At 42.6% G+C, this 18760-nt stretch overlaps 2 protein-coding genes and 1 non-coding gene across 3 annotated transcripts; 2 read left to right on the forward strand and 1 right to left on the reverse strand.

Annotated features, from left to right (window-relative positions):
- The first annotated feature begins 984 nt into the window (after window positions 1-984).
- LOC131272668 (protein jagged-1a-like) lies at window positions 985-3838 on the forward strand. The gene is made up of 5 exons (XM_058274492.1): window positions 985-1098; window positions 2630-2927; window positions 2996-3187; window positions 3256-3447; window positions 3507-3838. Exons 1-5 carry the CDS (start codon window positions 985-987, stop codon window positions 3836-3838), a joined length of 1128 nt encoding a protein of 375 aa, XP_058130475.1.
- Window positions 3839-3840: 2 nt separating this feature from the next.
- On the reverse strand, window positions 3841-4918 carry LOC131272669 (protein lethal(2)k10201). The gene is made up of 3 exons (XM_058274493.1): window positions 4679-4918; window positions 4419-4620; window positions 3841-4348 (listed from the first exon to the last, which is right to left on the reverse strand). Exons 1-3 carry the CDS (start codon window positions 4846-4848, stop codon window positions 3986-3988), a joined length of 735 nt encoding a protein of 244 aa, XP_058130476.1. The 5' UTR covers window positions 4849-4918; the 3' UTR covers window positions 3841-3985.
- Window positions 4919-17514: 12596 nt separating this feature from the next.
- Trnaf-gaa (transfer RNA phenylalanine (anticodon GAA)) lies at window positions 17515-17587 on the forward strand. The gene has a single exon. It is a non-coding gene; the product is annotated as a tRNA-Phe (tRNA).
- The last annotated feature ends 1173 nt before the right edge of the window (window positions 17588-18760 follow it).

Raw genomic sequence — 18760 nt, forward strand, 5'->3', positions numbered from 1 at the left:
TACATTCTCCCGGAATGTGGTATTATTGCAACGAACTTATAAAATTTAACAATTAAAACCAGCCTAATTATGAAATTATAAAATTAAAGTTTCGAAGAAAATATTCGAAACTTCGAACAAGTACTAATGTTGGGAAATCCAAATTCAATTACTTTCAACTTATACGGTTATGTATAATTTTTCACTTTTCTTTAACAGACCTTGCGCTGACTTTTGCGTCTCTTCGCGCATTCTTGCGAATTGTTTTGCGCTGTTCATCATGAAGTCCGTTGATACCAAACGTGCATTGAATACAAATTAAAAGTCCATCGAATGTGTCACCAATCGCCCGGTCCCCTGCAGTGGTACAAAACCCAGTCCGCGAGCTTTCTCCAATATAAACAAGCACTATGTTAATCAATGGCCGGAGGAAAAGGTTCGTTCGCATAGTTTGTTTGATTGAAAAAGTTATGACTACCGATAAAATGACACAACTTTCAAGAAGCGTTTTTTGCGTGTGTTGATAAGTTTAAAAATTCAACTAAACAAAGCCTCCAGAATGATTCACCGTACGGATCTTGCGCGGCGGCGTTTGCTCTCTCTCTCGCTTTGATCGCTAGACGCAAGACGCATCGCGATGCGCAGGTGAAAGCACGCGGACAGAAAGCAAAAACAAACTAACCGACGAGTAAAAGAAGTTGCGTTCCCGTTGCCACAACTCCTTTGAAACGCCCAGTCAATTCCCGGTTCCCGTCTAGCCGTTTGGCGTGGCAATCATCAGTCTCCGTGCAGGTCACGATCGGAGTGGATCGGTCCCGACAAAACAGGCTTCAAGCGCTTTCGAAACATTCTAGATCAAACTTCTTTCACCGGTTTTAGTTAGTTTTTCCCTTTTGCTCGCGGATCGCGGATAGGGTGAATGTTCGCCAACGATTAGCACAGTTTCGACGGCCCGAGTCGCTGACCCCTGGATAGTGATCTCCCGATATTCGTGTCATCGTGATCATGAGTCACAACTATTACTACCAAATCATCGTCGTCGGTGGAGTGCTGCTGCAGCTGATCGCCTCGCTGGCCCCGACCGCTGCCGTCCGCTACGTGCCCAAGTGGAAGAAGCAGGTTGAGTGAAATTATGCGTCTCCGGTGGAGATTGGTGCTAACTTTTACCCGAGTGTGGAAACGGCTTGAGACCGTTTTCCGTCGCGGATTACCGAGATGCCAATGACACTGGTCCTAGATTTCTCCATTAGAGGATGTAGATCGCCTAACCCGACGGCGGATGGCTAAACGTTCTGTTCGAGGAAAAACTTTTACCCTGCCGTTAAGCGGAAGAGGACTTGCTTTTAGGGATGCATTCTTTTTTGTCAAATTTTTATGGAGCTACCAATTAAAATTGTCACCCACTATGCGCATAAAAACCGTTACGATCTCTGGAGTCATTCGAAGAGAAAAAAAAGGTCGGAAGTCGGCGCGAGATGTACACTAACGCGAACAAACACACCGGTTGCGGTATTTGTTGCCCCACCACCCATCTTGGACCTGCTTCTGTGGCTTGCTACGCACGTAGAGAAACCGTTATGTTGTTATGCTTTTCCTCCATTATCTGATTTTTGAGCTGGTTAATGCCTTGGAGGCAAACAACGGTTTCAATACATATACCTACGGCCGCGCATCTTGGCATGCGTGTGACTGCTCGAATGAAGGAAATGGAAAATGCATTCTCTTGTTGGCAACAGGTTCTGAGTGAGCGAAGAACACATCCGTTCAATGAAATTAAGACAAGGGCAGCTGTTAAACTTTTTTGTATTTTAATTGATACAAGCATTGGTGATCGTTAAAGTTGATAAAATCGTTTTCAGAACTTATAAAATGTAAACAAAAGCAGGATTGTTCTTATGTTTTGAAATTAAATCATAAAAAATAAGTGAAAAAAATGGATTCCATCGTAACATTTCGGTAAACATTTTGTTGATAACTTGACAAACAATACTCATGTTAAAAACAGTTTGGATAGTAGGAGTAGGTAGTAGAGTATTACTACTACTACTTCGTGCGAGGGGTCAAAAGTGGAGTGTTTTATTTTACTTATTTATTTTTTATCGGTGTAAAATGATTAACACTCAGCAGTTGAGTAAGAATAGTTAAATTTTCAAGAGTATAATTAAGCTAACACGAATCAAAACCTTAGAAAAAAACAAGTTTATTGTAAAATTTGTTCACAGAAATTTTCTGTCATAGAAGAGTTGATCTGTAAATTTGGTTGTGGAAATTATATTATTACCTATCAAATCTTTCATTTAATTTTGATAACTTGTTCAAACTTGAAATGTTTTAAAATTCAAATTGGTAGTTTAAAAAATCTGAGAATAGATTATTGACTAAACATGTTGCAATTTTTATTTTAAAATAGTGCAAAGCAACATTGTGATGGAAAAATGGAGCGTGATGCATGTATCGTTGAAGCAGATTTTTACAATTTGGTCATTTAAAATGAAGAAAATCAGCTTGTTATATCTAACACGTGTTTCTGCACGTGGAACATTTTTTGAAAAATCGATATGGTACTACATACCAATAATTAAACCTTTCAAATGCTTACAACGCGTTACCAATGATAGCACTACAAATGTACAACTTTATTTTGCTGCAGGCCTGTGAACTACCAACACCCCAGAACGAATATTCTCACTATGTGTGCGACGACAATGGCGACGTGAAATGTTTGCCCGGCTGGACGGGGGACCTGTGCGACGTTCCGATCTGCAAGAAAGGATGTGACCCACTGCAAGGGTACTGCAAGCGTCCGGGAGAATGCCGGTGTAAGCTTGGGTTTTACGGTGAAAACTGCAACCGGTGCATTCCGTTGCCCGGTTGCCAGCACGGCGGATGCCAGGTGTCGTTCGAGTGCGTCTGCCACAAGGGATGGGATGGAATCTTTTGCTCGGAACGTAAGCAATGCTGAACTAATCTCTCCGAAGGAAATAATTTCAATTCCTATAAACTTCCTGTTTTGTAGCAATTTGTCGTTCCGATTGCCATCCGTCGCGTGGATACTGCGAAGCACCGGGAGAGTGCCGTTGCCGATTGGGTTGGGCAGGTCCGACTTGCCGTGACTGCCAAGTGCTGCCCGGGTGCATGCACGGAACGTGCACGAAGCCACTCGAGTGCAAGTGTCTGCCGGGATGGACGGGAATACTTTGCCAAACGCGTAAGATAATCCTAGAGAAAAATTTTAACCCGATTCGAATTTTATGCCACACGTTTTTCTCTTTGTAGCCATGTGTGCTGCCAACTGTAGCCGCGAGCATGGTTATTGCCGTCGTCCAGGAGAGTGTCGATGCAAGGTCGGTTGGATGGGACAGGATTGCAATAAGTGTCATCCGTATCCAGGATGCGTTAACGGTGACTGCCGGCGCCCGTGGGAATGTAACTGTAAACCAGGCTGGGGTGGAATGCTTTGTGATGAAGGTAAGGCTAAAATTCTCTTTAGCCAGTTTGACGGCCGGATTAACTTTCGTTCGTTTCAGAGTTGACCTATTGCGAGAAGAATCCGGATACCTGTCAGAACGATGGCAAGTGCAAGTCGTTGATCAAGGATGATGGTTACTATCGTTGTGAGTGTCCTACCGGCTACAAAGGACGCAATTGTGAGATCCCACCCATGTCTATGATGACGACTTCGACGAGCAGCACAACCGAGATTCCAATGTCCAGCAGTGATTCGACCTCGGCACAGTCGTCCTCAACAACCATCAGCAGCGAAAGTGTGGAAAGTTATCGAAACTCAACGCTACATTCGACAAACGAAGACGATACGAACGAAGAGTTCAGCTCGGAAGATTTAGACAACGAAGCTTAACCGGTGGCGCTGCCTGAAACGGAGCGATCATTTCAATTCATATTATTTATTTCATTACTTAACTTAACATTTCCGTGTTCGAATAAACAGAAGGACGGGCACGGCGAAAGAATTCATACGATTGAACGAATCTTTAAGCGATGAGTATTATTCTTTTGGAAGACTTTCTAGTAAATCGACCACCATTTGATTGCTTTCGAGTATTTCACACTTTTTGGTGGCGGATTTGGTCGGTTTGAACGTGCGCTGCTTCGAGTGACCGAAGGAGAAATTTTTCCTACTCTTTGACACTGTCGCTTCCTTCGGATCGACCGAAGTTGGTGTTGTATCCATTGAGGTCTCTTTTCCCTCAGGCGAACCGGACGCCTGTTGCTTCAGCAGTCGTTGATGGAGATTTGATTTTTTATCGAAACGGAAATTGTGCGGGAACTTGTGCTCTCGTATGCAGTGATCTTTTCTATCGGCAGGGTCTTTGCTAAGGTGGTTGCATTCTTCCAGGAAACAGGCGTACTGGAAAGGAATAAACACTCGTTCAGGTCTAAATGTGAATTTTTCGGGACTACCAAAAACGGATGCATACCATAAGTTGCTTGCCTGCCTGAACTTGGGCGGCAAAGTATGAGTCATGCGTCTCGGAAAGATGCAGGTCCAGCAGATGGCCATTTGGAAGAGTCTTTTTGCATTCACCACAAGTGTATCGATGTTGAGCATTGTAATGAGATTCATAATCTAGCACCGACTGGCAGATAAAGTTGCAATCGGGTACGTTGCATAGGATTTCGCTGAGAAAATGATTTCCAATGAGCATTGAAAAAGTTAAAAGGAACAAAAACAACTTACACATCCTCAGGATCGGATTCAACAACTGGTATTTCACTCAAAACTCCAAGCTGCACAAAAGGTTTTAGGTAAAAATTTCCTTCACGAAAGAATTCATCATCAGGTGCACGGCGACCAACCGCATAGCTATTAAGTAACTTGAGGATAGTTTCCTTTGGGGTAAACTCCATAATGCAGGACTGCAGCAGCCCAGATGATCTTTGAAAAAATCCACACTTTAAAAATGCCGGCGCAGTTTTGTTTATGTTTTGCAAAATGATATAGTGTGGTGAGCCCGGAGTTGGATTGTTTCGATTGATCCGATCCATGCACTATTTTCGACTACAGTTGAAATAATGGTTGAAATCGTTGATTCCGTAGGGGACCGGCGGACAATTACTGACGAGACAATCCGAAGCCGAACGGTTTAATGTACTGATTTCCGAACAATTATTGAATAACTCGTCATGGCATAACCTTCATAATTTCATCTACCTTGCAGGTGGCATTTCTGACAGAGTAAAAGATTGGCGTTTTGTGATCCTGATGACCATACGAAAACACATTTGAACACCACTCAACAAATATTCATTAGTATAAAACTCACTTCACATGTTCAAAACAAGACATATTTAAATCAACAATTTCGTGGATCCGTGCACCCAACTTTGACTTACTTTTTTTTATGCTGTAAATTTCACATAGGGTGTACTAGATACATGACTCAACACTTTACATCACTTAATTTATTTTGAAATTGCTTAATTCTGCCAAAAACATGCCGATACATCTTACCCCACCGGGGCATCTTGCCCCACTTCCCCTTATTGCTGGACGTTCGATTAACAGTTCATAACACGTGGTGGACGCAGCCATCTTTATGGCAGTTGATGGTGGTCGCAGCCACCATCATGACACGTGTCATCCATACCGGTTTGACACAGCGGTTGATTTAAAATGTCAGTTAAATTGAATATTGTTTGTTTTTTTTTTGGTGTTCGGTCTCATATTCATATGGAAGAATTTATCAATAAATGAAAAGTGGGAAAAGGCAAAAATTAAAAACTTTACTCTGAAATCAAATTGTTTCTTTATACTTGTGCGGTTTAACGAAAGTAAAAATTTGTAAATTATTTCGTAGGGTATTATTTATTACATTTATTATAGCGACATTCTTTACAGGTTTCGTAGTTTCAGATGAATCATCAAACCTCGTTCAGTGACACCTTCCTTCCGGCGACGCGATTCTTCCGAATAGATCAAACGTTGAACTCAAGCAAGTTTGTTTGCTCTTCCAACGTGTGGTGGTGAATCATCGTTCACCTGAATCTATAAAAACGCTCCCCAGCAGATGGTGATCGTTCGCTTGTACTTAAAGTGATTTAAGTGAATCATTCTTGAATCATTTTACTATCATGCGCGGAGAAAGAAACGACTGCCTGCTGTTAGGTGCATCTTGTTCGGGGACTTTTACACAAGTGAAGAAGAGTTCTGCGAAGTCATTTTGCAACGCTGCCCAGCTCCCGGTCCAAACAGGTTCCCTAGTCAAACGTCATTTGGGATCGGGGGATTAACGCTAATGAAAGGGTGCGTGTTGGCTTCGCTGCCTTCGCTTCTGGGGCTGCTGTTTTCGTGTCGTGCTTGGGGGCCCCAAGTCTTCCCTAATTGCCCAAAAACGCCATGCAAACTCTCGACCCCTGCCGAAAGCATTACGGGACAGAACAAAAGCAGAGAGATGCAGGAGGATTTTGGCAAATAGGCGAATAAAATGGAACGGAGTCGTGCAACTCCTCGCACAAGCCCTTCGCTCCAATTAGAGGAAGCTAAAGCATGCAGCGCTGCAGTTCAGAGGCTACGTCGGAGGTACATGGGATGTCCGTCGAAACAAAAAAAGCCACAAACACTTGTTGCAACGGACCCAGCATGGACGATGACGCCGGTAATGGTGATGATGCTTTCGGGGGAAGCAACTTAATTGGAGCGTTTCGTGCGTGTATGCCCTCTAGAGGTGCTGTGAATCGCTTTTCATTGGCCGTGCCTAAAGAATGGCTCCACAAAGGACTGGTTTGTTGTCAAATACGCTTTTTAAAATAAGAAAGTACAAAAACAAATGAAGCTACCGAGACCAAAAAGATACAAATCCCCAGCAAAAATAACGTGGCCGTCGACCACGAAACAAACAATTCGGTAGCACCAACTGTGAAAACATTTTTGCGGACACTAATTGGTGGGTTCAAGTTCAGGGTAACGAGCGGGGTTGTTCGGCCTGGACACGCGGATTTCGGTGTCGGCTGTCTGTAGCCTGTCGTGCACTTTTCGGCCACCTCAAAATGCTGTGACAGCCGGTCGATCTGCTTGTTCTGCTGGCTCTCCTTGCTGGAGCTGGAAGGACTTCTTGCAAACGCAGAGGAATCTTTCCAAGCTCCTGCTTAATGGTTCTGGCAACGAAAAACTGGCAGGCGTCCGCCGAAGCAATTGCCCAAAGGTGTAATTAACCTGCAGTTTTCGCTCACGATTGCATGCTGGGCTAGTTTGAGGAAAATTTAGCTTTTATCCGCTCGTTGAATGATTTAAAAAAAAATTCTTGGACAAAACTAATCCTTACTCATAATACATAACATTTGACAGGACATGTTTTGATATGTTACGTTTCCAACTGTTGGTTGGTAGAGGTCCTCTTTGTAATTCTTTTTTTTTAATCATAAATTTGATGATGATGAACAAAAACAAACAAAAAATTAGTAGTGGTTAAATATTCTACATTGTTTAATCCAAGATCTCAATTATGAATTATGTTTTAACTTTGAAATATGATTTATCAAATCATTACAACAATGCTCAAAACCGTGAATATTATATTGCATATTATATGAATATGTGAATATTAGATTATTGCAATTAAACGTAATAAAAAAAGTCCAAGAACAGCGAATTTAGTTTGATTTGGTGTATCATGTCCAAAACTAAAACATGTATTGAATGTTTCTCATATGGATTTTCCTTTGGGATTTAATACGGAGAAAGAAAACCAAAAATATGCTATTCTTTGCCATGCTTGGGTAGCAATTCTTATCGTTATGCAACCCGTTCTTCAACAGGTTTCTGCAGTGTTTCGTTTTACCTTTTTCACCTGTATGCTATTTTGGATAATTTGGTCCCTTGAAAACGCATTCACTTGTTCACGTTCCTCTCGATGTTCACGTTACTCTTTGGCTTTTAATCATAACCTTTCAAGAAGCAGTACAATTCTAAAGATGTTTATTAATCAGCTTTCACCGTATGTTCTTCCATTGTTTTCATTCATTTTCGTGAAGGTTCTTACTTGGCAGAAAGCAAACGAAAAACCAAAACTCTTTAGCACACGAAAAGGATACACGTACCGTCGCTCAGAAATGTGAATGCAATGGAAGAAAGCTTGTAAAACCAACGGTGTGGATTGTTCACTCCGCCCGCTCTCGTCCAAACCCCCCGCCGGAACGATCGACTTTCCTTCGAAATGGAGGTTTCCTTCCCTGATTTACGCCGCGCTCCCGGACGTCCTCCATCCACACTTCGAACACGTGTTCCGTTCGTAATAATATTATCGCTACATCCACGCAAGGATCGAGGATTTTCATCGTCGATTATCGGGACCCTCTGGGGTCCCGGGTTGGCCTTCGAAAGAGACACGAGAAAATGCGTGTCAAAACGAAAAACCAAAAATCGTAAAAACTGGAAAACTGACAACCGAACACAACGGAGCCAGATGAACCGTAAGAGTAAAATGAATTGGAAAAAAACAACCCAAACGAAAAAGAACCGGCCCAAAGAAAACCACCGAGCAGCCAAGAACGAACCGAGGTGGCAAGTAACAGACGAAGCAGAATGGGAAACGGCAAGCAAAACGCACCGGCAGACCCCAAGCAGAGTAACGTTATGCCAGTGCCGGTACACATTGTGTCCTTCATTTTCCTACTCTTCGCCGCCCCCACCCTTGTCCTCCGCCCCGCGACCGAGAAGCAAGAAAGCCTTCTTGCCTCGCGCAGGAAGATCATGCGTGGGAAAGTTGCGCATGTGCAACGTTCGGAAAACCAAAACCGATCCATCTCCCTCGCCCGCGTGTCCTTGCTGTGTCCCCTGGTGCTGTGCCCCTCAACCCACGACCCTTGCTGAGTCCGATCCCGAAAATAAATAGGAACCGAGACAAACAAAAAACTCTTCAATTCATAAGCACACAATCCCGGGGCCCTGGCGAAGATGTTGGGCGAATGGATGGATTCATCCTTTGACAGTGCGATGCATTGTGGGCCTGCGTGGCGTGCTTGCGTGTGTGCGTGTATTTATTGCTTGCGTGCCGGCATATGATCGCATGCGTCTTTCGGATGCAATTTCTTCTCACTTGCGACTACGCGACCCCTATCTGCACCCGGGCTTTTTTCGTCTTTTACGATCGACGATCGCGGCAGAAGCCCGACCCTTGCAAGAGATTGAGCCCCGGAAAGCCCCGGGTGCGTTTGCGAAGGAGGGTCGCCGGGCGGTGCAGGTGTGGACCAAAGAAAATCGAAAAGGAAAAAAATAGGAAAAACACAACGAATGACATCGCCCTTCTACGGTTGGTTTGTAGAGGGACTTTAGAATGAAGAAATTACATTAGGGTTCCATCGTTGAAGGGAAAAATGAGAAAATCGGAAAGAAACGCTAGCCGAACCGTGCCTGCACTGTCTTCCTCACTGTCTAACGCCTCAGCGGAGGTCCCGCTGATGTTTGCACGGAAAATGAAAACGAATTTTCCCACACGCTAAGCAACTCATATGTCACATGTTGTGTGCATTCGGTGGAAATCTTCAACACTTGGGGTGCGCTATGGAACAAGATTGTTTCCCGCGTTTTCGACGAACCCTATGGCAGCGTTTCACAAGGGTACGTAAGGTGCGTAATTCTCCTGCATAGTGTCATTGTCAACAGATCACGAACGAGCGGCAAAAACGATTAATTAATCAATGGATTTTCAATTTATTTTTTAAATTGTCCTATGGATTTTAAACAAATATTAAGTTAACAAAATTGGTTGGGTTTTCATTCGGTTCGTAAGATTGACGATCATCGATGCTTCCGCTACCGGGAAAAGTAATTGAAGATGGCGCTCTAGGTGGCTCTTAGCAAACGTTCAATTACCCCCGGGGATCGGTTGGTTTATCATTACTTAATGCACGGACCGCAAAGTGCGTAGAATGGCATGCTTTATGAGTTGAGAAATATTTATTGAAATGAAATTTCGATTGAAACATTTAACGAACAATTTAAAAATAAATTTTTCGCAAAATATGATCATGATGCCAGAACGTGTAGAAAAATGTTTGCATAATCAGTTAAACGAAGATAACATTGACTCATACGATAACCTAAGGTGGGATACACGACACGAGCCAGTGAATTCCTTATTCAAAACTTCAACTGCTACGCCAAAAGTTGTTTTGATTTTATTGAATGTTTGCACATAGATTGTGGACAAACGATAACAGACAACGTATTTCGCCTTTCGCAGAAATTAAAACATTTGCTTTTGAGAAATTTCCGAGAATGGGACAAGTATAGTCCTTTAATCTTCAACACAGTGTTATATTGACCCCTCAAGAAGATTTTAGGTAGTTCGGGGTTTGTTTAACTTATCATTGGTTCAAATGCTTATTGGCGAGCATGTCAACATCCTTATCGCTTCATGTTAAAGCTATCGCTTTAAATTAGGAATTCATAGAAAAAACATCTTTGAACCGTTGTTTATTTGAACAGTGTCTAGAAAATTTTTTAAAGGCTTGTGTATAAAAGTGAAACTGTAATATTTGAAAGTTAAAATGTGGCATAGTGCGTAAGTAAGAAATGTTACAAGATCGGAGAAAAGTTATTTTTTATGAAAAAAGTACATTGACAAATGTTTTTTGGTTTTATTCAAAAATAGGTAAAAGACTTTCTTGTAATATTAGACACCCCTCTGCAGATACTTATCAATCGCCCGTTCAGGCGCATGCTAACCCTTCCATGCCTTCCTTCTCGGTGCAGCATCCCACCATGCCACGGTTTTCAGCCCGTGGTCCAACAGATTCGCAGCCAGTATGACTCTGGGGACCCCCGCTCTCGGGGCGGTTCGGAGCGGTGGGGAAAACCTGTTTGACAGCTTCGTTTAATAAATGATTTTGATTGGTTATGGAATAGGGTGTGCGAGCGGGGGCAACGGGACGAGATTCGGTGCGCACGGCGAAGAAACTACCACAACAAAACAAACTGGTTAGCGATGGATCATTAGGCTGCACTTGTCGGTGACAAACGCCATGACGATCAAACATCCCGCGAGGGACGACGACGGAATTTCTTTCACGCCCGGCCCGGATGTTGAGGCTGCCGTTTGCTGAGGCGATGATGCCTCGTTCGGTAATTGGAGCCGTCTTGTTCTACGCCTTGAAAAACGACTCCGAGGGACCGATGCGTTGGTCTTTTAGACCATTACAAAATTATGAAGGATCCCATTGTGCCCGAAAACATTAAACCAGCTGGAATGGTGTTCAGCTCATTTCGGTATGATTGATTGAAAGCCTTTACTGCATCCTTCACGGTATGGTGAACTTTGAGAAACGATTTTCATAAAGTGTCTTCTTCCATATTTCTTTAGAAATTGCTTTGCCATTGGCAAACTTATTTGGGGTAGGTCAGAACAAATTCTCATTTGAACTCAAACATAGTGCTTTAAGCTACTCAAGAAGGTAAAGATTTAACTGGCAAAATGCAGCCTAAGTGATTTGATACCTCCTACCTAATCCTTTTGATTTCTTTTAATCAAATTTGAGTGAGAAGTTGTAGCCAGTTGCTTGAAACGAATGTAAATTAGCCGTTGTAAATGCTATGTTAGAATATAAAAGTTGAAAATAAAAGAACGCCAAGGAATGATTTGAGCAGATGACCGAAATAATAATAAAATTGGGCTAACGTTGAAATCGTTAAAGTAGTGATGATGCAGGTAGAGAGCAACTCTTACCAGAATGGGCAATTAAAATGCTATTGGGCAGTGTGAAACACATGCTCGCGATGATTAATCGAACCCTAATTAGGTGTCGGTGCAAACGGCATCAAGGTAATAAAACCTCCACCGAATATTTCGGCCCGCACTGACCGGGAAGAACACGATGGAATACCAAAGTTAACCCTTGGCGACGACAAGACCATTCCCATGTCGGCGGGCAGCCCGGGTTCGCACACCGAAAAGCAAAAGCAAAACAAACCGTACCCGTATGAAAGCGATAACATGGGACTGTGAGGCTGCAGGCTGTCGCGGAAGAACGGTGCGGGGAAGGATACGGAGTTAGGCAACACATAACTTTGGCAAACGTGGCCCCAACGTGTACGGTTTTACGACCGAACAAGGTTGATCACGAACCAATAGGAACGCAAACGGCGAACACCGTCCCTTGTCTTGTCCGGCGGCGTTTATGGCTTGGACGGCTTGAAGTGGGGATCGGTGGAAGGGCAGCGAGGCAACGCGGTGGTGGCGTGTGCCAAGACATCCATCTCGAAGCGCTCGAAGTCACGACTACAGGAAATACTGTCAACGGGTTCGCCGCCGGCGTTGCTCGCCAACGTTTTGCCGGACGGACGGCGAGGCGCGTTCTCGAGGAGATATGGGCAACTCCGCTTATGCCGGCAGTGCCGTGGGCCAGTCTATTTATGGTAGGTTGCCTAATCCCTTCGCCGGCTAATCGGGTAGGTCGATCGCGCCGTTCGGTTCGCGGATGCTCGAGTATTAGAAATTGAAAGTTCTGCTGTCAGTTTTAGCGCGCGAACGCTTCCTCGATGCCGTTTCCTTCTCCGGCGCCGGGCACTACGGCTTCTGTCGAAGGTTAAGTTGGCAAAAAATAAACCTTACTCTAGCGCCATGGGATACCGAAGATGCCAACCAATTGCGTTTCCTTGAACTCTAAGAACCATTGAAGTGCTTTAAATTTTCGTAATCCTGTTAGTCAGACCTAAGCTGGGATGGGATTCACAAGCACTCCACCACGTAATTTACTCATGAGATATATTTTATCTTACGTGTGACTAAGGTTGACGGATGATAGTTAACTAAAGTTAATTTTCTTCAAATAAAGTGCTTTAATTGCACATCCACAACCGCTTTATCAATTTAACATGCGCTCCGAAACGAAAATATAGTCATTCAAATAAGGAATACTAATTTCATGAAAGGCATTCACAACCACGAGCCTTAGATTTAGTTTGAAAAAATGATATGATAGATGTTTTCAAATAATTTCTGCTAAATACGCGTCTTCTTTTATAACTGTTATTTGTTATTGTTGTTTAAAAAAAACCAGCATAAACAAACAAAGCCAACCACTTTATTTCCATTATGATTTATAAACTTAATGTACGTAAAAATTGAAGAAAGGAAACGAAACAAAAAGAATAAAAGATACCAGAATATGCTTCTTCAATATGATTAAAAAAGATGGCAAAAGGATATCTCACAAATAATGTGCATTTTAATTATTCCAGCATGTAACGGTGTCGTTATTATTTTATTTAGATATAACTCACTAAAGTACTGATAAAAACTATAATTTATTTAAAATGAAACACTGAAAAAAGAGATTCAATTTTAGATTCCACACTTAACACTTTAAGTTAGCCCAATCTAGAAGAATCAAAAGAGTCATCAAAATACAATGACTTTGTCGTGCAGAGAACCAAACTTCTTGAACAATATGTACAAGCTTTATTCACTCAAATCAATGTAGAACTTGAGTATAAAGGGTGTCCCAGAAAGTATAAGCACGATTTCAAAATTAGGTAAAAAATAAAACCTGTTCCAGAAACTGAATTTTTGTTTCATAAATTGTGTTTGGGTTCTGTTCTGGACTATTTGCGAAAGATAAAATTTTTATAAATTTAATCGTATTCCAATGACCGCACTTTTGATCTGTCGCCTCCGATATGGCTCAGCACATACTTGTCGTGAACGGTTTTCGACACTTTTGAACGGTTTTACACTTTTTTTGAAAACTGTTGATGTTTTCCGTAGCTTTAACATGTTTTCTCAAGTGTGCCTTCGTTAGCGCTCAAAATATCTCAATTGGTCTGGTCTTGGTCGACTCTTCGTCGAACTGATGCATGAGGGTTGACCACACAGCAGCTTGTCGTACAGCTTCCGGGCCCGATGTTTAATGCATGCAGCCTAATTTGCACTCCGTTACGATTTCTTTTGGATTTTGTACGATTTTAAATTCAATCTTGCCTTGTCTCATTGGACGTTACTTTTTAATGTACCCATTTGCTGAGCCACATCGCGAATGGAACTTTCCTATTTTTGCTTGATTGCTTTTGCTCTTTACCGGTTCAACTGTTGGTCGATAGGACCAGGTTTTTGACCACTTTTAAGCATATCCTCGAAGCTGGACTCCTCCCGAAACTTTTGGATGGCGGTTCGTACGGCTCCGATACTCACACCTACCGATTTCGCCAATTTCCTTAGCGAAATGTAAGGAGTAGAACACCATTTGTGCAGAACGCTTTTGCGCTTTTTGACGGAAATGCCTCGCATTTTAACAGAAACGGTTGAAAAAAATAGTTTCGATGCACTATCTAGTAGGTTTGAATGTAAACAATCAAACACCCGAAGAATCAACTGTTTGGCGTCATCCGTTTTCCAGAAACGTAATTTATAAATCGTGCTTATACTTTCTGGGACACCCTTTATTTGAGAGTAGAAAAGTGAATTTGAATGTAATTGCTGAGGCCGATCGCTATTAATCTTTCTTTATTTTAAATCAAAACTCCCATCAGACATATTCCAGGATATAAAATATGACCAATGAATAAAAAAATCTCAGTTAAAAAAAATAGATATGTTTGGTATGCATACATTATTCGATTGTTCAAGAGACTCACAGAAGTTCAGCTACATATCTAGACCCGATTGTAGTTCTCTCGTTGAGGGTGGAAATTCGCAAAATCCTAAAAAATGCCGAACGACGCCGAAGTAATGGAAACACGAGTTGGTCGACCGTGCCAATTCCCGTGGTGTGTCTGACTGAACTTTGTAAACTCCTTTCTAGCTCAAGATACCACTCTGCAGATCCTTGATCTTGACAGCGATGGTGTCCGATCGCCAAAGTCCAAAATACTTTCAAGCAACCCTTTCGTCGACCAGGTGAAGGGACTCGATCTAGGAGACGGTCGCCGATCAGATTGGAGCGAATTAAGTCAAAGCCCATCAATCACGCAACTGTAAACGAAGACAAACGGCAAGACGGTGTTACCTTTCGAGCGGCCCACGCCGGAGGCTTTGCTCGGAGATCTTGTGCCGAAGCCCGGCAATCGGTACATCTTTCTTCGCTTGACACATTTTGGCTTGGCGCCGAAGTAAATTAATCATGATGTTGATTACATCCGGATCGACGACAAATGGAGCAAACTGCAGCTGGCTCGTGACTAGACGCGTCCTTCGCGAGGGCAACCAAAAGGGAATGTAGTCGAAAGGAAACGATTTATTTTCCAATGACCTTTAGAGAGAACCGAGCCATTAGAATGCTTTTATCATCGAAGGATGAACTTAAGAAATGCTTTGATTTCTGAGTTAATTGAATGGAGTAATACATCCAACCTCGGCAATTACTTCATCTATCAAATTTATTCATGAAGTTTTCCTTCTATAATTCCTTTCCCGGCTTATTAGCTGATGATCAATGTTATTCGTACGGAACGCTTTGCTTCTGAATCGTGGTGAGAATAATCCATACTTACAGTGGAAGATTAAAACTATTATTTGCTTATGAAGTTAGCCCCCTCTCTTCGACTGAAAACCAAGGGGGAAAGGAGTTCTGTAGCCATTTTTCTACCGGTGGCAAGCCCTCACCTCACTTAATGCGCTAATTGTGACCCTTATGTACCGGCATGTCAACAGCCACGCCGAACCCCTCCCGATGGTTTCGGTAAACGAGGAAAAGCCAGGGAAATTACTTCCCCTCCGTAGCCCGTCACCAAATAACGGATACAATTCTAATGACCGTCAATTGGTGAAAAGTGGGAAAATCAACTAGTCCTGGTGCCGACGGTGATCGGGGATTTTGTTGACAGGGGATGCGAAGTAACGAATTTCCCAGCCAAAACCCGCCACGATCCACGTAGGTTATCTCTGAGGAGGGTTCCGGTGCTCTTGAACCTCCAGCTCCGATGAGGGCTCGCGTGCTTAAACGCGGTAGCGTTGTTTTAAGGGAGAGCGCCATAGGGTGTCACATTCATTGCGGTATAATAAATAAATGAACTCCGAGCCCGCATCAGTGTTTGGAACGTTTGCATTGGTTTCAGTTGCTGGAACCAGGGGGTACTCGATGCCGGTGTCGGTTCCCCTAATTCGGGTCAGGGGAAGTCGCTCGAGAGATCGGAAGTAGTTAATGTAACCGATTTGTGCGGCAACCTTTGCTTTTCGGTGCCGGCAGTGCGTTGGGAACGAGCAGCGAAAGCGTTCACACGTGACCAGCACGCGCTTTGCTCAATTGCCCGCCCGAAGTGGCACGGATCTACCCCTATATGCAAGAATCCGAGAATGAAACAAGGTGGAGCGGAGGGTGCTTGTGCGTTCTCAAAACAATCTGCAAAGGGTCGTCAACATGTTGGGCGATGCATTTCGTTACGGTTTTGAGCCTACGTCATTTGGAGGATCTCCGGTCCATAGTGGGTTGTGTTTTATTTTCCTAACGGTTATTATGCCTCGGTTATGCTGGTACATAATCGACCCATGAGAATTGCAGTAGGATTGTCAATTTATAACTTAGAGTGGTTGAAAAGAGCATATGAGAATGTTATTTCACAGCTGGTTTGAAGTTATTGAAATACATCACATGAAAGACAAAGCTACACAATAATTTTCTCCAAACGTGAAAAACCAGGCAAGCTAATTTTTTTTATTTATCTTTTTATTTCAATTTACTCTTTGCTACTTTTACTTTCAATTTCTTTCAATTGAATAATTTTAGCTATAATTTTTAATAATTAACATTATTTGAAGCCTTGTACACAACCGATTGTATACATCGACTGATGCCAATCGTATCATTGATTAGTATTGCATGTTTAACTACCACCAATCGTGATAATGTGTGTACCATCGTTCAAATATGGATCGATGATTTTTGAATTCGATAAGTTACATACGAAAATCCAAATCCGGATTTTAAGTAAGTATGATTAGCTGTACGGCCCGAAGCCGAATGAAATGAAGTGCAAGACTTATTCTAAACTTCATTCAAATACTGTAAGTCTCAGACAAACATTGACCATTTGTAATTTTAAGGTCCCGTTGTGCGTTCCCGAACTGTGTAAATAAATAGCCTAAAACCTAAAGGGGTCAAATTGAGCCTTTGATTAATTGAAATGAAACTGAATCCGAAAAGCATATGAAAAAAGAAAACAAACTAAAAATATTTTGTTCTTGAAAGACATTCTCCTTGTATCTAGACGTTTATTTCACACGATAGCCTACTGTAGCGCATGTCTGTTTGATGTTGTTGTGCACAAATCGAAATTCAGTACAAACAATAATACGAAAGTTGATGGCGAATGTATTTTGAGTGTATACAGTTTGTTATGACTACTTTCCTTCTTTTGCTAAATCTAAATATATGTAGAAAATACAATAAAAACATTTTATTTAAACCTCAGCAATCAAACATTCCTTTAACTGTATTCAAACATTAATGTTTCCAATTCCCAAGTTATTTTTGTTTTCGTTCTACAGTTCATAATAAAGAACAACAATTTGCCTTTCTAAAAATACCTTACGATGTTGTGACGGCCAATCAATCTGTTGCTTAACATATCTCCTCCTCTCATCAGCCGAAATAGCTCAGTTGGGAGAGCGTTAGACTGAAGATCTAAAGGTCCCCGGTTCAATCCCGGGTTTCGGCAAAAGAAAAAAAAGCCAGCGGAGTTTATTTTTGTTTTCCAAACCGCGCAGCCCCCGATGCATGAGATTTATGTTTCTGTTTACTTGCGTGTGTTGAGCCTTCAGATGATAAACGTGGTTATCATGCAGTACCACAAATAGAAACAAGGTTACTGTTATGTTTGTTTACTTTGGCTGATAAGGGGAGATGTGTGAAAGGAGGAGAGAGCATAGGGGCGAATGAAAAAAAGATTAGTGGCTGCGTGTGATTAAGAGAAAAATAAACACACATTGGGAAAAAATAGGCAAACTGTTGAGGGTTAGGCTGAGTCTAGAATTGAACGAATACACATTTTTATAGTTAATTAGGTAGACAAGAATGTTACAAAATCGAGATTAACGGTTCGAACATCGAACACCGAATTTAGTTTTGTTCTCGGTGCGGTACATTAACTCCACAAAATGACATCCTGCTTCTAACTGTTCTATTTTCCCTCTACCGAATAATGCGTAAACGGATTCCAACACATAGGGGACAAACTCTAATTAGAAATCCCATAAAATAACACTTTTCACATTATCCAAGTTCACGGCATTGTGCATGTTCAGAATTGGACATTCATTGTTCGCGATTAAGTGCCGCGACTGAGTACAGATGCACCGAACGGGAACCTGTGTCTCCACTTCGGGTGGCATAAATCATCATACAGTACCTTCTACTTTCACTAGCTCGCCGCTATATGTCGCACCCATTCGGCTTCCTAGTCTTCCTGTCCCGCACCTTTGTGGCATGCCAGATACCGAGTGCGGTCACTCGAATCGGACGTCCGGAAATAGGTCATGAATTAGAAGCTGACTGCGCGATGTAACATGTGCTCCGGTTGTACCTTCCGGGCGCTCCGCACTCGTGATATGGCTTCCACACTGATTGTTACCCTTTCCGGACAAACCGTGGCCACAACAAACGTGCCTCTGGTCCGCTCGACGATGATGACCCGCTGTCATTTCCCGCTCCCAGCGTATGGCCAACAATGGCGCATATTCAACAATTTAAATCGCATCGAAAACAGCTCCGAGCGCCAATGCAACCGGGGCGCGGTGGCAGTTGGCGGTAGAAACGCAGCATGGGATTCCCCCGGCGTAAACGTACATACGTGGGTAAATTATTTCGGTCGAGTTTCCGCCACATCTTGCTC

Source organism: Anopheles coustani, chromosome 3 (genome assembly GCF_943734705.1).
Source record: "Anopheles coustani chromosome 3, idAnoCousDA_361_x.2, whole genome shotgun sequence".
Taxonomy (NCBI): Eukaryota; Metazoa; Arthropoda; class Insecta; order Diptera; family Culicidae; genus Anopheles; species Anopheles coustani.

Excerpts from the sequence above, each read along its gene's own strand:
- LOC131272668 (XM_058274492.1), top strand. The coding sequence starts at position 985 with ATGAGTCACAACTATTACTACCAAATCATCGTCGTCGGTGGAGTGCTG. Across the intron at positions 1,099-2,629 it reads TGCCCAAGTGGAAGAAGCAG|GCCTGTGAACTACCAACACC; the intron begins GTTGAGTGAAAT and ends ATTTTGCTGCAG. Across the intron at positions 2,928-2,995 it reads TGGAATCTTTTGCTCGGAAC|CAATTTGTCGTTCCGATTGC; the intron begins GTAAGCAATGCT and ends CCTGTTTTGTAG.
- LOC131272669 (XM_058274493.1), bottom strand. The coding sequence starts at position 4,848 with ATGGAGTTTACCCCAAAGGAAACTATCCTCAAGTTACTTAATAGCTAT. Across the intron at positions 4,621-4,678 it reads GAATCCGATCCTGAGGATGT|CGAAATCCTATGCAACGTAC; the intron begins GTAAGTTGTTTT and ends TCATTTTCTCAG. Across the intron at positions 4,349-4,418 it reads AGGCAGGCAAGCAACTTATG|TACGCCTGTTTCCTGGAAGA; the intron begins GTATGCATCCGT and ends ATTCCTTTCCAG.